This window comes from Bos indicus x Bos taurus, chromosome 3 (assembly GCF_003369695.1).
Source record: "Bos indicus x Bos taurus breed Angus x Brahman F1 hybrid chromosome 3, Bos_hybrid_MaternalHap_v2.0, whole genome shotgun sequence".
Taxonomy (NCBI): Eukaryota; Metazoa; Chordata; class Mammalia; order Artiodactyla; family Bovidae; genus Bos; species Bos indicus x Bos taurus.
Window position 1 is genome coordinate 101,824,313 of NC_040078.1, and position 19,735 is coordinate 101,844,047.

General features: G+C 45.5%; 1 protein-coding gene across 9 annotated transcripts in view; it reads left to right on the forward strand.

The window, feature by feature from the left end:
- The first annotated feature begins 261 nt into the window (after window positions 1-261).
- The window catches only part of ERI3 (ERI1 exoribonuclease family member 3), a 130,839-nt gene continuing 111,365 nt past the window's right edge, over window positions 262-19,735 (forward strand). For 2 of the 9 annotated variants that reach the window (XM_027537484.1, XM_027537480.1), the window contains exons 1-3: window positions 262-284; window positions 3,072-3,147; window positions 14,785-15,062. In XM_027537484.1, the coding sequence (XP_027393285.1) occupies window positions 14,808-15,062 (255 nt within the window). In that variant the 5' untranslated portion in view covers window positions 262-284; window positions 3,072-3,147; window positions 14,785-14,807. Of the gene's footprint in view, window positions 653-3,071; window positions 3,148-9,270; window positions 9,436-14,784; window positions 15,063-19,735 lie in introns of those variants that run through there. The other 7 variants (XM_027537475.1, XM_027537477.1, XM_027537478.1 and 4 more) reach the window with 6 other exon arrangements.

The following is a 19,735-nucleotide window of genomic DNA, read 5'->3' on the forward strand; positions in this document are numbered from 1 at the left end:
AAAGTTCCGTTTTTTTAAAAAATTTCTTTCACAGCTCTGAAATGAGGCCCCTTCACTTTCTTCTAAATACGTGCAATATCAAAACTACAAGTCCCACAAGGCCTGCCTAAGGGAGTCACCATCTTGGCACACCTTAGCGCGCATGTCGGCGGGAGAGCTAGCCTTCGGGGAGAAGAAGCCCCGCCCTCCTGCAGCCCATTGGTCGGAGGAGCCGGCGGCGGGCTCAGCGGTTGGCCACCGCGCCCGCCCGTCCGCCGCGTCGGCCGGGGTCAGAGTGCGCGGAGGTGAGTCGGTGTGTTGTGGACTCGTGGTGCTGGCTGCCGCTGTTGAGGCGGCCGGGAACGGGCGGTGGGGAGCGGGCGGAGCTGGCCCTGCCTCTGCCTGGCCGGCGCCGCAGTCGGCGCGGGCCGCGCCCGCCGCCGTAAACTGTCCTGAGCTTCTGCTCAGGCCGAGGGAGACGTCGGGGCCTGCACCTGGAGGGAGCCTGCCGCGCTGGCCCCGAGGAGGGGGCGTTGCCATGGCGACAGCCTCTCCCGCTGCTGACGGGGGGCGGGGGCGGCCCTGGGAAGGAGGGCTGGTCTCCTGGCCCCCTGCTCCTCCGCTTACAATCCCTTGGACTTGGATGGGCCCGAGTTGGGGGCAACATCCCGGGGTGGGTGATGCGGCGAGGCCCCCCAGATTGGGCCCTGGTAATGCATGCGGGGTGAGGGTCGCGGCGCGCAGTTTGGGCAGCCTGGGGTGCTGGCCCATGTGCTCACCCTGGATGCATATGGTCTACTGAAAAACGTTCAGGCAGAGAGGGAGAGGGACAGGGCTTTGCAGGACAGGCTGAGTGAGGTGATTAAGCATGCTGACTTCTTACCTGGGGTTCCTTAGGAGAAAAAGAGGTTTGATCAAATAGGATAGAAAACTAACAAGGAGGTGGTAGATAGAACATCCCCTTTACCCCCTCTCCGACACACATACGCGCAGACACGCTAGGTTAGCAGTTTACGTCTTTGCAAATCTGTATCCGTGGTAGTAGTTATGGTGGAAAGAGTGAATAAAGGGCCTAACTTGGCTAGCTTCCTGTTTGCTTTTCCTGCAAATGCTCCAGCAACAGGTGTTTTCTTAAAAAGTCATGAACTTGGATTGGGGCTTGACTGCAAAGTCTTGCAAAATATAACTGCGTCTTGTTGACTTGAAAAATGCTGAACATGGCTCCTCGCTTGAATTCTGTCCTTAGGGCTGGATTTTGCAAACTGGTACTACCCATCATTGCCTCTGCTATAGGTTTCTGGTATTAGTTCTTGTCAGACATTTTATCAGCCTTCCAGCTGAAGGGCAAAAAAACAGGAATCCCATTGGCTAAAGACTGTACACTGTTTGAACTATAGTAGGTTGTGATTGGCTGAATGATTTTTGATTGTAGAGTTTCTACCAGAAATTGGCTTCATCAAATTCTGCTTTATTTGGACTTTATCATACACAGCATGCCTTGTTTTGGTGGGTTCATGCCTGGAGCTTAAGTATATTATACCTGAATTCCCTACCATTTAAAAGCCAATTTATAAACAGGGACTTGGAGTGTGACTCCACTAATGTGTGTGTCTGTGATCTTGGTTAGAAACCCACTTGGCTGCCTCTCCTTAGAGAGGTGGGGGTTGGGGGAAGGTAGCTGCCGGGAAGTGATTGATAAGGTTTCCTTTATGGATTCTGTGGTGCTTCACTGGAGCTCAGAGCACTTTGGCAACTTAAGCACTCCAAATTAAAAGCTCATTAACTATTCCTGCCCAAAGATCCTGTAAATAATCGGCTAGCTAGGTCACAGAGCTTGGCTGAGAGCTCTCCTTGCAACTTGAAATTTCCAAATAAAAGTGCTTTTATTCCCTTTCATTTTGAAAAGTGTTTTCTTTGTGGTGGGGTAAGTTGGCGAGTGGCATTTTCCTAGGGGATCTAAGTAGAATAAAGTGTTAAATGTGTAGAGTGGTAGACAGGAGTAGATTGGTTCCAAACCTAGGTGTTTGTTTGTGCAAGTGTGTTGCTTGCTGGCTTACAAGGGCACCTCTCCAATTTCTAGTCTTTTGGAAGATGTGATTAGTAAAAGGTGTAAGATTTATGTGCTATGAAGAGAAAGTATGGAAGATCTGGATTAAGTGATAAATATGATAGGTATCCATTGATGATTTGACTTGGGATTTGGTTACCTTGACTTAGAACTTGAGGCAGACCTGCATGTATTCTGCAAGTGTTACCTGCTCTTTGTGGCCCATTTGCGATACAGGCTGTGGTTTTGCGGCAGTCAGTGCTTGCTCCAGTCCCTGCTTCAGTTTCTGAGTTATGAATATTGTCAGCTGTTATCAGTGTCCCCTCCTTGACTAGACTAGGATTCTGGATTATCCAGAGAGCCACCGCTTCATGGCCATTTTTCTCAGTCCAGGCTCAGATATTTTAAATATTTAGTGTCTCTAGGAGATAAACCTTCTTTGGAAGAAAAATATGCCACTGGAGAAAATGAAATTCATCATTCCAAAAATATATATGTTGACCATTGAAAAATGCAAGAGTTAAGGAGACCAACTCCCCACACAGTTGAAAAATCTGCTTATAACTTTTGACTTCTCCAAATTTAACTACTGATAGCTTTGACTGGAAGCCTTACTGATAACATAAGCAGTTGATTAACACATATTTTGTTTGTTATATGTATATATATTTGCATTTAACACATTCATGACATCTTATTTTTTTGTTAAAATTTTTGGCATGTCTAGGCTGCTTGGCTTATCTGCAAGTTTTTAAATATTGTCAGGCATCTTCAAAAAAGTGTCCAGTATATTTATTGAAAAACACCCTAACATAGGAAGTAGGCCCACACAGTTCAAACCTCTGTTGTTCAGAGGTCAACTGTAGCTTCTGAAAACTCTGTACTGGTACTGTGCTTCTACATAGATAACTGTTATCCCAAAGTAGTTTGAGTTTAGGAGTTTGAAGTATACTGTGGTCTCAAGTTGTTTCAAACAGCAGCCCCCTGGGGATATGATCATTTATATTGAAATAGACTTGTTGCAGAGATGTGTATTTATCCACAGCATTGGGGCTTTCCAGCTCTCACTGAACCTTCAGCATCCCCAGCGGCCAGTCTTGGCATCTTCGAAGTAAGGAGAGGTGAGAAATCTTATTGCATGGTCACGTTTCGGCTTGATGTCTTCCTGATGAGTATTTGGGCTTGGGGGGAAGGGAGTGGGGACTGGTGCACACTTTTACTTTTCTGTAGTTTTTTCTGACAAAATACCATATGCTGAAAGATGACTGAAACTTATGCAAAGTTTATGAACTGGTGAGAGTTGGAGGTGGGGTATCCAGGCTTTCAAGTTCTGCCGTGATTTCTTTGTGGACATTGCACAAACACCTACTTGAAGTTCAGGAATGTTGAATAGAGCTGGAATAATTCTTTGTCCTAAGAAATACACATCTTAAGACATTAGGAAGGATCATCTTTATTTGTTTTTTTATAAATGCATTTTACCAAGGCCTTTGAGATGTTGGTTTAATTTGGGTTGTGGATCACCTCTGGGTAGATGGTTAGTTCCAGCCTATTTCCATTTTATGAGGATTTTTGGGGCTGGCTAAAAAGTTATACTCTGTTGATTGATATCCAGGATTCAGAGGCTGTTTGTTGAATAACTGAGGTCCAGGCATTTTGCTTGGTGTTGGGCTTGTGAACAAGACAACTGGTATCTCTGTCCCTAAAGAGCCTACATGGGAGAGACAGATAGTAAAGAAGCAGTTACGAGACCTCAGAGGGCTGTAACAGGGTAAGTATATGTGCTCTGAGAGGACTTAGAGGAGCTTCAACCCAGACTGGTGGATTCAGGGAAGGCTTTACAGAGGAAGTAACCTACTCAGCTAGAATGAAGATGTGAAGAATTAAGCGTAAAGGTCAGAGCTTTCTTGAGTTTGAGAAGCTGAAGTTCAGTGTGATCGAAACACACAGAACTCAGTGGGCAGGGAATAGGAGAATATGGTAAGAAATGAAGGAGAGGTAAGCAGAAGCCAGGACCTTATCAACTCTTAGGATTAAGTAGTGGGTAGGAAAGAAAGATTAGGTCAGCAAACTTTCTGTATAGGACCAGGTAGTAAATAGTTAGCCTTTATGGGTCCATGTCACAGTGGTTTACTCTGTTGCTATAGCACAAAAGCAGCCATAGTATGAAAATGAATGAGCATGGCTGTGTTCCAGTAAAACTTTCTAAAAACAGGTGGCAGCTGGATTTGGCCTGTGAACCAACCACTAGATCAGACCATCATAAAAGTAGTGAGAAGCCATTGAAAAGTTTTAAGCAGCAGCCTAATACTACATTTGTGTTTTGGAAAGTTTGCTTTGATTTCAATGTTCAATGTTAAGAATAGATTGGGATAGGCAGAGAGACCAGTAAGGAGGCTGTGGCAGTTACATATGGGTGACATTTTATATTTTTGCTACTGAGGCAATGTTTTGAGAACTAAAGATTGAGTACACCTGAATCTTTGCATCGATGTGTATGCTGTCCTCTTTATTAATTTTCGGATTATCTACTTGAGCTTAAAGGATATCTACCTGAGAAATTGTTGGCAATACCAGCTATTTCACAGACTAGAAAAGATGGGTGGGAAGGACAGGTTGGTGTGGAATGCATGAGAAGTTTTGGGAAACTTTTCTATTGAAAAAAGTGGGAAATGTAGCCTGGGAGAGATTTTAGTCTTTGGTCTCATAGCTTAATGTCAATTACTTTGAACTTTCTGAACTGTATACACAGAGGGGGATCCATGTTCCTAAGCTTCCCAGGATATTGTCTTATTCTTTACATGTCCTACTCAGTCTCTCCTTTGTTTGCTTGTAGGAAACCGGTGACCTTTCTCTGGTTTTTTTGAGAATGTCTCCTAGTTGAGTATGACGGTATGTGTCAGGTAAAGGGACCAAATAAAGTATTTGTTGAGTGTCTGATGAATTGTCTTCCTCCTCCTACAAGCTCTGGTGTGCATTGCTGGGGGGAAGCCTGTAGGTTTCTGATAGCAGTGCTTATGTGACTTTGGGCAAGTGACTGACTTCTTTAAGTTTAGCTTTCATGTCTGTAAAATGGAAGGTTGGTTAAGGATTTGATGAGATGTAAAACTCCTAGCACGGTGTCCTTAACTTTTGTTATTAATAGTATTTTACACAGTTTTTTAAAAAAGCAGCTAGCAATCGGGTGACTTGGCCTTTGGCTTAGTACATTTGGGGTCCTCACAATTGTCATCATGGCCATGTAATGAAAATGCAGCCCCTGGTGGAGGCAGCCAGCAGACAGGAGTAAATTATAATTAAGGCAAGACGCTGCTTTTCACAATGAAAAATTTTCAGACAATAGGAGTCCCATGCAGAATTCCAGAACTTTTCTTTGGGGTGGCCCGTTAGCCCCAACACCATCAGTGAAGTGAACTGGGTGAGCAGCTACCTGAGAGAAATTCATCAAAGTGTGACCAGTCATTTCTCCCAGTCTGTCAGGGCCATTTATTAGTGTTGCCACCCTTGTGGCCCTTCGTCTTTGTAAAGTGCTTCTTGAATGTTTTTTTTTTTTTTAATTACTTTTCACCACCCCTCTGGGAAGTGGGTCAGGTGGTCAGCATTATTGTCCTTGCTACACAAGTGAGGAAACTGAGGCCCAGGATGGTTGAGTGTGCTATCAGCTGGAGAGGTTGCCTCCCGATGAAATTGTGTGAGTTTATTGCTGTGATTTCTCTTCCTTTGAGTAAGAGGTGTACAGTTGATGCAGAACCGTGGTCTGCTGCATGCCTTGTCCACATCTGCTCGTCTTGATCTGTGTCCGTTTATTCGCTTGGTCCTGTTGGGTTTTAATTGATGACTGCTAGGAACAGGCCTGCTGGGAAGCAGATTCCCTTTGGGCCATTGTTTTTAGACCAGCCCCCTTTGGGGACATTCTTGGGGGAGCCTTGGGTGACGAGAGATTGCTTTGATATGTTCAAAATTGTGCCTCGTGCCCCACAGCTACAGGTAAAATCAAAAGGCAGATAATTTATGGGAGTGTCAGAGCTGGCCGCTGGCACCTCAGGAGGCCATTAGTATGCCTGTTCAGACCCTCTGTGTCCTTGCCATTGATTCCTCTTTGCATGAGCTTGACTTGGGAAGCTGTAGATCTGTGGGTAGTGATTGGATGTGACAGTCCAAACACCGGTCCCTAAATTAATCCTTTTAATAGTATTCCTGCACCAAGGCAGTGCTGGCTCACTCTCTCTAACTGGGGAGGACAGAATTGGTGGGGGGTGGAGGGGCAGGAAGAAGAGAGAAAGAAAAGAAGCTTTTCCTGGTTCTTAGGCCCTGCTCTGTTCTGACATGTTCCAGTTCCAGAGCAGATAACATCGTAAGTCGTTCAAATGTTGCCTCCCACTTACTTTGTGCCTGGCCCTGTGCTGAGAGTACAGAAATGAATAAAACATGGTCCTTGCCCTTAAGGATCTAGGTCTAGTTCAGTGTTCCTCACACTTTGTAGAACTCATATACTTCTTAGATGGAGAAAAACTATGCTTTACTTTAATGCTACTTGGAATTTTAAAATGGTTTCAATGGTCCAACTTAAGTACTTTTTACACACACATATGTAACATATACCCCTACACCTATCTTCTAGTATTCTCACCTGATGAAACTCCCTGAAAGTTCTCATCTCCCTGAAAATGACTGGTAAGAGGAGAATCAGGTAACTAAAATCTTACAGTATAGTGAGATGAAAGTTAGGAAGTAGGAATAAACTGTGCTGCTGGATCTTTTAAGCAATCAACTTTCTGATGAGGTGTCAGCGAAAGTTACTAAAAGGGGGAGATTTGAGCTGGGTTTTGAAGAAGGAGCAGTAATTTGCCTGATGAAAATGGAAGTACATTTCAAAACAGAGGGAGCAGCAATTGCCAAGGCACAGATTTGTAAAAGGAAACGTCACATTAAGGGGCCTGAGCACGAGCTGGTTGTCACCGTGCTTCCTGCCAGTTTCTTTGCTCTGTGAGATGGGCAGATTTGCTCCTGTGGAACTGGGTTGAGGAGAGGTTTTGAGCTCGTTGTGCTGCAGTTGTTCTAATCCAAGACAGTGCTTCCTGTTTCCGCTTCTGTACCCAGGGCTGCAATTTGTTTTTCTTCTTAGAAACAAATCTGGGTGATTTGGACAGACTTAATTATTGCTTATGGTTGAGTTTCTTTTAGTTAAAGTCATATCTTAGCTCAGAAGAAAAACTACAGTTGATAGGCATTGTTAGCCCCATGGCTGATGGGAGAATCAGCCAAGTGGAGACTGTGGGCCCTCAAATGTAGGAGAGGAGAACAGAGCCCTGAAGAGCTGAGTGCATCTCAGCCTTAGTGTTCTCGTGTGTGAAATGGGAATGCTGTTACCTATTTTGCTTGATGGTTGGGGGGCTTAAATGAGATGAAATATGCAGATTAACCACTGTAGTGCCTGGCTTATAGTAGATTTTCAGAAAATAGTAGTTTCCTTTTCTCTTTCTCCTGTGTTAACAATAATTCCCTTTAACTGAGATCGTACTATTGTGTAAAGCACTTTGTACATATTATATGATCTAATTTAATCTTTATGAGATAGGCATTATTGTTGTAGCTATTATTACAAAGAACATGTGGTGGAGTTGGGATTTGAACCAGTGTTTGTCGCATACCAGCATTTTTAACAGCTACTTGTTTCTATTCCAGTTCTCCATCTTGGAAGCAGAGAAGTAGCCAGTTCTGGGAACCTCCCATCTGGGGTCAGATACTGTTCTACGAGTGTGGGAGGAGCTTAAAGGGATGAGGATACCATACCATACCCTGCCCTTTCTCCATTTCTATTCTGTTTATGGTGTGTTAGGAAATGAGCCTTTGCCCCCTTTTCTGTGCCACGGGGCACAGCTGACATGCAGGTCTTTGCAAAGAGAGGTTTCTCAGCTTTGGCCCCTTCGAGGAGTTGGCCCAAGTCACTGGATGTGGCTGAGGGTTAGCAAACAGCAGGCAAATCACAAACAGGCACTTCTTTTTTCTATGCTGTCTTGAGTGGCTGAGATGGGCTAATTGAAGGGGAGAGGGAGCCTCCTATGGCTCGTGATGTTGCCGTCAGAGTTTTGTGTTCCTGAAGGTCTTTAGCGACTTTAGCTCTGATGATAGTTTGGGTTTAGCAGCTGCTTCCGATGTTGGACAGATTCTCCCTAGCCTTGTCGTGGAGCTGAAGTAGCTAAAGCTCCAGGCCAGGAGGGTGGTGGGTTGTACAGAGGAGGAGGGTGTTTTGTTTGAGATGAGGACCCAGCTTTAGAGTTCCTGCTTCCATTCTGCTTTGGGGCCATCAGGAAGTCATGTAGAGGTTCCAGGCTTTTGTAGGTCTGTCAAGCTTTGTTGCACCTTTAGCAGACTAGGCCGAGCCCTCAGGCTTCTGGCCTCCACTGTGAGACTGCAGAAGAGCTGAGGGGACAAGTGCTGGGGCCTGCTGCTTGTGTTGGGGCAGTGGCCGGAGGCTCTGAGCTGGGAGTTGGGAGTCCCAGCTTCTCTTCTTACCCTTACTTGCTCTGTGAACCTTGGACTGTTCTTTTCTCTTTCTGGGGCTCATTTTCCCTGACTGACTGGACTGTGTCTCCTCTTAGGTTTTCTTGCACCTTTGACAGTCTGTGATTTTCACAGAAAGTGCTCCAGCAGTAAGAATGCATTCATTAGACTGAACATTATGACTCTCGAAGGCATGCGGTTTATTTATATTTTTCCCAGGTTATTTTTAGCTACTTGAGGCAGGGCCTGTGACTGATGAGTTGCAGACAGGTGTTACTGTGTTCTTGAGGATGCCTCTGTGGCTCAGGTGCCTGAGTACTTGTGCTGCTGCAGGTCAGATTGGGGCAGGGACTTGCCCTGAAACTCGGTGCTGGGCATGCTGCAGCTGTCCCACGTGCTTCCAGTCACCTGGGCCCAGAACCTGCCTCAGTGCCCTGGGGTTTCTCTGGAATGCACCTCTGCCTCCCAGTCTGGCTCCCCCACCCCACCCACCAACGTGTGGCTTGTAGAATCTTAATTCCCTGACCAGGGATTGAACCCAGGCCCACAGCAGTGAAAGCCCTAAGTGCTAACCACTGGACCACCAGGGAACTCCCCAGTCTGGCTTTTTATGGAATGGGTTGAGTTCAGGGATGGTACAAACCCATACCCTCCCCAGAGATATCCCAAGTGGATGGGGAGGTGGGGTGGGAGTGGACCCCATATTTCATGATGGGCTTCTCTTCTTTTCTCTCCCCCAGGCTCCCCTGGCCTGCATGTGGATATTAAAGGATGGCCCCCTCCTTTCGCCCTTCCTTCCCCCTCCAGTAATGGAAGGCTATAAAATGTCTATTTACCCAAGACACCAGAATGACTCCTCTGTGGTTCCACTAATCTGGTGATTTGGTGCTTCTCTGGTCTCTCAGGTAAATACGGATCGAGGCTTTTTATAAAGGCATATTATTTCCCTCATTAAATGTGTGTTTTGGCACATGCGTTATTTACCTGACCGACAGTAATGGCTGCAGAGGAGCCATTGTGTCTGTTGTGTAAATACTCTACCCAGAGACGGTCCTCCAGGGGCTGTGGCGCGGGCCTGCGCCTCCGAATCGGGCTGTTTTCCCCTCCCCTGCCCCACCGGGAGGCTGGTCCCTTTATTTTGAGGAGAGAGAATCATTCATTTTCCTCTTTGCCATAGGCTACTTACTACCTTTAATTTGCTAGGAGAAGGAAATGGGTGTCAGAGTAAATGTGTGTAAATCTTGGTCTCAGGTGAAAGCTGGTGTGCAAATAGATATACAGAGAACATAAACGGTTCCTTTTGAGTTCCGCCTGTCAACTAGATTCTCATAGTCCCGGTTGATGATATAGGTTATCGACTTATATTCTGCAGACTTGTGACTGAAGTATAAAGACATCAACAGAAAGGGGAAATCCCTAAGATGTCAGAAGGTAGACAGGCAGGTGGGGTGCCTCTGCAGGGAGTGCAGGGGTGTTTCCGGAGCAGATGCCAGCAGTGGCAGGAGTGCCCAGTGAGGGGGCACTGGGCGGGGGCACTTAGGATGGAGACTGTGCATTGAGGGCTGGCTTTTGCCAGCCTCCGGGCAGCCTACCTTCTGTAGGCAGTACGGGATTATGGCTCCTTCATGTACCGTTCCCTGTTGCACTTTTTTTTTTTTTATTTTAATAACATTGCATGTGGCTTAAATTTTTTTTTTTAAAGTTTGAAATAGGCCAGATTTATATAAAGTTAGAAGTACAGTACAAAGAATTTTTTTTTCCTGGACTGTTGAGTTGCCTACCTAACATTCCATCACCCTAAATACTTTGCATGTATTTCCTACGTGCAAGGACACTCTCCTACCAAACCATAGCACAGCCATCAAAATTAACATTGATATGTTGCCTCCATTTAATCCTCAAACCCCATTCAAGTTTTGCCAGTTGTCCCAATAATGATCTTTGTAGCAAAATGATCCAGTTCAAAATCATGCATTGCATTTAGTTACCAGGTCTGTTTAATCTCTTGTAGACTTTTCGCAGTAAAATTTCCTTGATAGTCATGACTTTGATACTTTCGAAGATTACCGGCTGGTTATTTTGTAGATTGTCTCCCACTTAGGGTTTGTCTGGTATTTTCTCATGATTAGATTCAGGTTATGCATCTAATGCAGGAGACCCTGGTTCGATTCCTGGGTGGGGAAGATCCACTGGAGAAAGATTAGGCTACCCACTCCAGTATTCTTGGGCTTCCCTTGTGGCTCAGCTGGTAAAGAATCCGCCTGCAATGCGGGTGACCTGGATTCGCTCCCCGGGTTGGGAAGATCCCTTGGAGAAGGGAAAGGCTACCCACTCCAGGATTCTGGCCTGGAGAATTCCATGGACTGTACAGTCTATGGGGTCGCAAAGAGTCAAGCAGCCCTATGAATCACGTCATAGGCATGATTGAGCGACTTGCACTTCATTTCATGCGTCTTTGATAGAAATATCACAGAAATGATGCTTTGATTTTCTCATTGCATCCTATCATGTGATGCATGATTTTGATTAATCCCCTTATTGATGTTCATTTTGCTCACTGGATTGGGGAGATGTCTGCTAGGCTTCTGCACTGTAAACTTACTCCCTGTTAATAAGCATTCTGTGGGTAGATACTTTGGAACTATGTGAATTCCCTTGCCAAAGTTTAACTTTTAAAATTATTCATTCATTTATTTTTATCTTAAGGCCTCATGGTTTCCTTTTTTTATTCAGTGCATAATAATCCATTAATATTATTTACTTGCCAGTGGGAGCCCCTTCATGCTGGCTTCTGCATCCTTTGAGTATCTCCCTGCTTTCTGGCACAACAAGATGTTCTAAGCTCATCTTGTGCTTTCTCTGCTGTAGCCCTGGAATTGGCCATTTTCTCCAAAGAGTGTTGTTTCTCCCTGGCCCTTCAGTAAACAGAGCTAGAAAATATGTATGCTGCTGCTGCTGCTAAGTCGCTTCAGTTGTGTCCGACTCTGTGCGACCCCATAGATGGCAGCCCACCAGGCTCCCCCTGTCCCTGGGATTCTCCAGGCAAGACACTGGAGTGGGTTGCCATTTCCTTCTCCAGTTCATGAAAGTGAAAAGTGAAGGTGAAGTTGCTCAGTCGTGTCCGACTCCTAGCGACCCCGTGGACTGCAGCCCACCAGGCCCCTCCGTCCATGGGATTTTATGTATACATGTGTCTATATATTTGTGTGTAGATATATACTCATCCTCACATTTACACCTAGCTTTATTTTTATAGCATATATGTCAGAAACCTTGAGTTCAACTCCAATTCCAGTTGAAGATATTTTCAGTTCCACTTTGATATACGGATGTTTTTCCCTTTGCATATGAACAGTGAGAAGCCTGGTCCCATTACCCTTAATGCAATCCCCTTTTGGATCAGTCCCTCTGTATGTAACTAATCTTCCTTTGTTGCCACTGCCCTTTCCCCTCTTGGGTGTTTCTTTTACCTGCCTGTGGCTCCCACATCAGGCTTCTCTCCCCTGTCTCCCAGTGGATGCCCTTCGTACCCGACTAGGGCTGTGGTGCGCTGCATCACACCTTCCTTTCTCTTTATGAATGCTGATACCTACCCCCACCCCCCAATGCACATTCTCTTCTGTTCCTCCCACTGCAGCTGATGGAGACTTCTACTTCCCTCTTCCACAATTAATGGCTCTAAAGCTATTAGACTGAATTTTGTAGGAAGAGAAGAGCTGCCTTCTTTTTCTTGACTTGAGTTGAACTCGATTTTTAGAAGTAAGGGAAGTATGGAACCCAGTGACTGCACACATGTGGAGGCCTGGTCTAAAATTTTTTTAAATTTTTCAAAATTATTTTTTTATTGGGGTATAGTTGTTTTACACTGTTGTGTTAGTTTCTGCTAAATAGCAGAAAAGTGAATCAGCTATATGTATACATAGATTCCCTTTTTTTTGAATTTCCTTCAAAGACTTTTTACAAGAGAGAAGCTTTGTGATGTGGGTGAAATCAGTTGAGAAAGGAAGCGCTGGCCATTGTGAGGACCTCTGGCTCTCAATGTGTTGTCCATGGCAGGGGATAGGGCATGTATAGCATATGGTATGGGAGGTCTAGAGCAGTCAGGGGATGCAGAAGACGTTGATGCTACTCTGAGATTGCCTTATGCATTGGGTTTATAGGCTCCAAGTATGGGGGTCCTGGGTTGGCCAGGTGTGCATAACCCAACAGAATGATAGTAATAATGGTAAGCTAATACTTACTGAGCCCTTTGTGCCAAACCCTGCTCTCATTTCACTCTCATTTAAGGAGTAGGAGCTGCTATTGTCATTTTACAGGTGAGGAATTGAACAGAACTTGCCCAAGGTGCCATGGGCAAGCAAATAAGTGGTGAAACCAGGATTCAAACCCAGAAGTGCTCCTTAATCACGATGCTTAATTGCCTGCAGTATTGGGCAAGTTGGGTCTGATTGGCCATAAACACTTTACGTAGTATATATACAGTGGAAAACATTAAAACTTTCAAAAGTACTTATACATGGCCTGACTTTGAGGACCTAGAGAAGAGTTCTAAGGCACTGAGGGACTTTGAATCCAAACTAGAATGTATAATCTGAGCAGACTGGTGTCTCCCATGTCAGCAAGGGTTCTAGTACTGTTCAGGAGTGGGTGACGTGGAGAGTTATTTTGGATTCCAGCTTTCAAAGGAGTGTTGGCCTGTTTGCCTTTCCAAGGGATTCCGTAATGAAACTCAAGCCAGCCTTTGTCTAAGCCAGGCTCCGGATCTGGGCTGCGGGATCGGGCTGTGTTTTTGGAGAGGCTGTGAAGCCACGGTGAAAACAAGCACTGTGCTTGTGCTGGGATCGTGAAGAACTTAAAATACTTTCCAGTCCTAGTTCTGCATGGGCTCTCACTATGGGAATAGGCAAATTGTGGACCCACACCAGCATATAAATACACAGGCAAGTTATTGTAGGTCCGTTTGTGTGTCACAGGAGAGCCGGGATGAGAAGTAATACTTGGCATTGTCCGTGTTCACTCAGGTGGTAGTAACATCGTTGCCTTGAGGGTGCGCTGGACTTCTGGCTGCTGACCGCCTCCGAGCTACAGCAGGGAGCGAGTGCCCACTGCAGTCTTTCAGAGACAAGCTTTTGGATCTGTCAGAATGGGGCTTCAGAAAGCTTAAACTGTGGCTGTTTCCATATTGAGCAGCAAGATTTCTTGTTTTACTTTGAGGATTAAAGTTGAGGGAATTTGAGTATTGGGTATGAAATGGGAAAAACACAAAATTTCTGCTTTATTCCTCTTTTTTTTTTTTTTTAAGGAAGCTTGAGTTATTTGTGAGTAAAACTTAGGCTTTGATTTTTATATTTTGTTAGCCCTCTAAGGAGCAGACAATCTGCAAATTTAAAGGGCAAACTTGAAAAGTGATTTGGATTTTTTTTTTTTTTTTGCACATGTTCACTCAGCAAACTTTACTAGATTTTTAGCAATGCTCCCATTACTGCCACATCTGGGTTTTCTCTTTTTCTTCCCTATTTAAAAAAGTCCTGCAGTCATTCAAGGCCTCTAGTAGAGAGTCTAAAGGCAGGGGTGGGAAAGGGCTGAGGCTGTTGCCAGCTGTGCTCTGCAGGCGTCATTCATTCCCCCAGGTGCCACTTACTGTCTGGGGGCTGGGGAGTCACCAGACTATGGTGAGCAAGCTCCCTGTGATGACTCCGCCTGCTTTCCAATTGGAAGAAGGGAGGCAGGCATATGGAGATGGCAAGATACAGAAAGGAATGCCAGGGGCAAGTGGCTCGGACTGTAGCTGAGGACAGAATCCTGGGCATTTTCTGCTGTTTGTCTGAGTCTACTTAGCGCCCAGGACTGGTGCAATGGGGTCACCCCGGGTTACTTTGGGAAACTTAGCTTTAGTGTTAACTGTTGCCACCTGAGACGTGACCACAGCATTTTTGTCTCTCCTCTCTTTTGAACTTCAGAGCTCCAGTTAAAGATCAAGGCCAGAGCTGCATCTTGTTTTGAGATGGTCTGGGAGACTCAGAGCTGTCATAATGCTGTGGGGGCCAATGTTTAGGGTCTTGAGCTTCAGTCATGAATACTGGGATTTAGAAAAGGGGCACAGAAACTCTGGGGAGTGGTTCATGTTGTCTGAATATTCCTGAAGACTAGATGGAACAGGGCCACGGTGGGAGGGAGTAACCCAGACTCTGTTCTTTTTTTTTTTTCTCTTTCTTTTCCTTTCTTTTTTTTTTTTTTAACTTTCCTCCCCTAAGTTTTAGATGCTTCTGGATGTTCAATGCTAGCACCTTTACAGACTGGAGCAGCTCGATTTTCTTCATATTTGCTTTCAAGAGCAAGAAAAGTGCTGGGCTCTCACTTGTTCTCTCCTTGTGGTGTTCCGGAGTTCTGCTCCATATCCACCAGAAAGCTGGCGGCCCACAGCTTTGGCGCATCCATGGCGGCAATGATGTCCTTCCCTCCCCAGAGGTATCACTACTTTTTAGTGCTGGACTTTGAGGCCACGTGTGACAAGCCACAGATTCATCCTCAGGTAACTGTTGCATCATTGCTTCAGCAAAGGTGGGGTGGGCAAGGAGGGAGGGAGGAGAGACTGGCTTTCTGGGACGCAGAGGCACTTTCTCTTGTCTTCTTAGCTTTTAGCTACACATCTGGAGTTCCTGCCTAAGAAGCAAGACTTGCCTCAGGCATCCTAGGGCGAGGCAGACCTGAGAGGCCTCTGGAGGCAACTGGGCACACTGTTTCTCTCTGGTCTCAGCCTTTGAGAATCAAATATTTCCTTCTGTCCCATCCTTCCTCTCTCCTTTCCCTCCCCTCCTTCCTTCTGCTGCTGCTGCTGCATGTTGTAAGGAATACTGTGTTAGTCAGCCTCCAAGATGGCTCCCAGTGATCCTTGCCTCCCAATATTCCCACCTGTGGTAGTTCCCCTTCCACACTGAATCAGAGCTAGCCCTGTAGAGTCAGTGGGGCAGCACGGAAGACACTGTGTGACTTCTGAGGCTCAGTCATGAAAAGCATCGCAGCCCACCTTGCTCTTTCGGATCAATTGCTCTGGAAGAAGCCAGCCACCATGCTTTGAGGACACTCAGGCAGCCCTGGGGAGAGGTGCATGTGTACAGGAACTGAGACTGATAGCTAAAAGCCAGTACCAACTCGCTAGTGATGTTTCCTGGCCCTGTCTCGAAGTGAATCTGCCAGCCCCAGTCAAGCCTTCAGATAGCTACAACCCCGTGGACATCTGACTTTAACCTCAGGAGAGACCCTGAGTCTGACTGACCAGCCGAGCCACTCCTGAATCCCTGGCTCATAAAAACTGTGAGAGAATAAATGATTATTGATGTTTTAAGCCACTAAGTTTTGGGATGATTTGTTACACAGCATTTGACAACTCAACCATTGTTGCACTGTTGGAAAGGAACATTTCTTGCTTTTTTTTCTTAATTACCAGCTGTGTTCAGGGATCTTTTACCTTTTAAGGCAGTGCTGCTAGGAAGCTTGGATTAGCAGCAAGAGACTGGTGCACCCGTGATACTGGAGTGCTTGGTGTTTGCTTTGGGGGTGTGCCTGGGGGTTGATATGGCAGCTCATCATAGTGTGGGGGTCCTGGGTGTGCCTGACTCTAGAACTGTAACCCTTCCCTGTAGGACTGGATTATCAGGTGTGTAATTTGGGGCTGTGTAGACATGTTGGTCTGGGAGTAGCTTTTAGTAGTTAGAGGAAGACAAGAGGATGGTAGGAGCCCTGCACAGGTGGACTGGGTTCATTTCTCATGGTTGGTTTCTTCCCAGGAAAGGCTTCTATCTTTAGATGGGAGATTATTTTCCAGAAAGCAGGTACCACAACGCTTTTACCTTCCCCTACTCCTCTCTTTCCTATTCTCCCTTAAGCTAGTGGTCTACTTTGGGAAAGGACTGAAAGCAGGTGTGCTGAGGCTTGAGAAGACAGGAGCTGTATGAGGAGAGCGTCCTAGGGAAAGGAACTTTGCGTGAAAGGGAGGACGGCCTGGGAGCTGCCTGAGCCACTTATTTTCTCAGCCTCTTGCTCCTACCCACGCTGTAGAGTCATCCTCTCCACCTCCCCAACCTACTGGAGATTCTGTGATGGGTGTGCTTGGGTGGTGGGTGGAAGTCTTGGTTACATAGATTCTCTGGAGTTGAGAATCAGGGAGCCATACCCCAATATGCCATATTATCTCCCTTGCTGATGATTTCAGTCACTGAGTAAGCCCAAGCAGGACCTGAGTCTAAAAATCTAACACATCCCTATTGCACAGGATTCAGCCCTCTTCTGAAGCCTCACGGTTGCTGGGTACCTTCTTGATGACATTTCCTGCTTTCTGCTTCCTGACACCTGCCTGTGTATGTTTGTTTCCGAACTTTTCAGTTAGATTATATGGTGAGATAATGATGTAGCTTTGTTCTCTTGTCCTCCAGAGGGTTCTGCCAATGTTATTGAAGATGAAGCTTGATTCATGTCTCAGTTTGGTTTGTCAATATTACCTTTCATTTCTCTTTCAAGGACATTGTTCTTTTAATTTTTTGTTCTTTTTATTAATTTATTGCAGTGCTGAAAATGTAATGCAGTGCAGACTTAAATCACTTGTATCACCAACTTCCTTCCCAAGAAGGAAGAAACCTTCTGGACCCAGTTTGAGGTTGGGCTTCCTGTTGTTCACCAGGATCTGAGCCTGATTAAAGATTATCTCCAGAGTCAATGAACCCTGATGATGTGATTCCAGGGGCACTTAAGGAATTGGCTGTCCTGGTTCATTATTAGCAAAGCATTAGTTGTTGCTGTAGAGAACTCAGGAAGAAGCATTTGCTGTCTTGCTTATCTTTAAAAGGCGAATACGAATGATCTTGGAAATGATAGACCCGTTAGTTTACTGTGATTCCAGAGAAGATACTTGACCTGATTGTCAGATAATCAATCAACAAACAGCTAGAAGAGCATAGGGTACTGAGTAGTAACCTACATGGGTTTGTGAAGAAGAGCAAATCCTGTCAGATCAATCTAACTTCTTGCTGTGACATAGTGATGGATTTGAGTGGATCTAGGGCAAGTGATAAATGTAATGCATCTCTACTTCATTAGGTCTCTACAATGCTGTGATCAACAGGTAGGAAGGTGAGTTTGGGGCCAGACAGCTCTGTTGTTGAACCAGACCGCTCTCAGGAAGGGGATGGGTGGCCCAGAGTGACTGAGACTTACTGTTATTGGCAACGTATAGCCCTCCTCTCTCTCTGAAAACAAACAAACAAAATCTGCCCTAAAGTTTGCAGGTGGTGGAGTCCTGACAGGATTCAGAGAAAGTTGGAAGGTGGATTGGAAAATCCCAGCGTTAACTGGGATTGTCGGTCCCAGATAACGCTGTGTCCTTCCACTGAACTCTTCACAGGTCAGGTTCTCATTATAGCCTCTACATTGTTAGGTCTTTTGGTCAACATGGCTAGTGAAGGAATTGGAGAGAAGCTTAGGATAAAAGGAACAAGAATCATTAAAGGCACAAAAATTAAGACTTAGAAAAAAAAATTTAATATACTTTTAGTGACTGATTTTTTTGTCCAAACTGGGAAGGAGTTGTTCCAAGGAGAATGATAATGACTTGCTCGTTATTTTAATAAAAACCAAAAAAGAATTTGAATGGGAGCAGAAAAGATTGAGATTTGGGATGAGTGTCTGCTTCTAGACATGACAGTGAAAGAACCTGAATATGTTGTACAGGTTTGGTCAGCTCTCCCTAGTGGCTTGGTGACTGTCCACCTGCAGAGATATTTCATGGACAAGGTCTGCATGTCTCCTGGGGATGCATTTGGACTGTGAATCAGAACCACCCCAGCTCCTCTCCTGCCTGGCTCCCAAGAGTTGAACTCTTTGAGAATGGTTGAACGCAGTGCACTTCTGATTCTTCTGGGAGTGTATCATATCCCTCATTTGTGTAGGAGGCAGGAACGAGTTTTGGGCCAGGATCTCTCTGGAGTCTTGGCGTGGGTTTCATTTCTCTCATCTGTGTCTGCCATTCAGAAGTCCCTGAGTCAGCTTGTAGGGACTATCCAACAGGATTGCCACCATACAAACGGACAGGCACAGACTCAGTTGTACTCAACAATACTGATTGTAAATGTGGTAAAACATCTGGTATTTTCCATTTGTCATAATTTTTGCTGTTTACTTTTGTACTTTGTTCAGATTGCTGAAACTGGAATGGTTGGTTTGCCAGTAACAGGCTTTCACCTTTCTGGTATTTGCACTCATTTTGTTTTATGTGTTTTGATTCAGATTGACATGATAGGTATAGGTTGAATATGAGACTATTTTTCATTTGAAAATATTTTTTCACGTGATTTAGGTGGATTACCATGTTTTAGAGACTCTGAATGTGAGGTGTACAATTCCTTTCTTGCCTCAGGAATTGTTTCTTGACATGAAAGTGGGTTTTTATCTGGTTGAGAATCGTGACTGCCTTGTCCTCAATCAGCGAGAGTTCACGTTGCTCATTTTGGTGTGGCTGTGCGTCAGATGACGACGGCTGTGACCCTGAAGCCCGGGGAGCAGCCTGAAAGCTTTGGTGGGAACTTTAATTGTGCCACTTTTAACCTGGGGGCAAGTCCTCTCACCACCTCAGTGTTCAGAAAAGCCCGAAGCAGATGTAAGTGAGGGAAATGAGGTGTAGGCCACAAAACGTGGGGAGGAGGAAGTAACCTGGGCCCTCCGGATGGCCAGGGAGGGGTAGCCCAGGGCTCCGATCTGGGAGCACACGTTCCGGCTGCCCCCTCCCCTCCCTCCCTGAGTTTGTCCATCAGGCTCGGTCAGGCCCCGAGGTGCAGTCTTTTCCTCGCTGCTCCGCGGCAGCCCCACTGACTGTTTTCCTTCCCATCTGTATTCAAGTGCCCATATCTTGGAGAAAAATGACCTTTGGGGTTGAGGTTTTCTAGTGTTTGCTCTTTGTCCACAGGGGCCTTTTTTTTTTTTTTTTTTTAAGGAAACCTTGAAGAGATTCCATCTGCATTTTGAGTTAGAACTATGAGTAAAGGCATTTCTTTTTTATAGAAAGTTGTCCAGATGCTGGGGTATTTGGGGAGGGCAGGGTTGATGGTGATGGGGGAGGGTTGATGGTGACAGGAGAAGGGATAATATAGAAGAGGGGCATTTGGTGGATTTTTGGTGTGATTTGAAGCTGACTCCTCATTATTAGTCTTGTGAAAG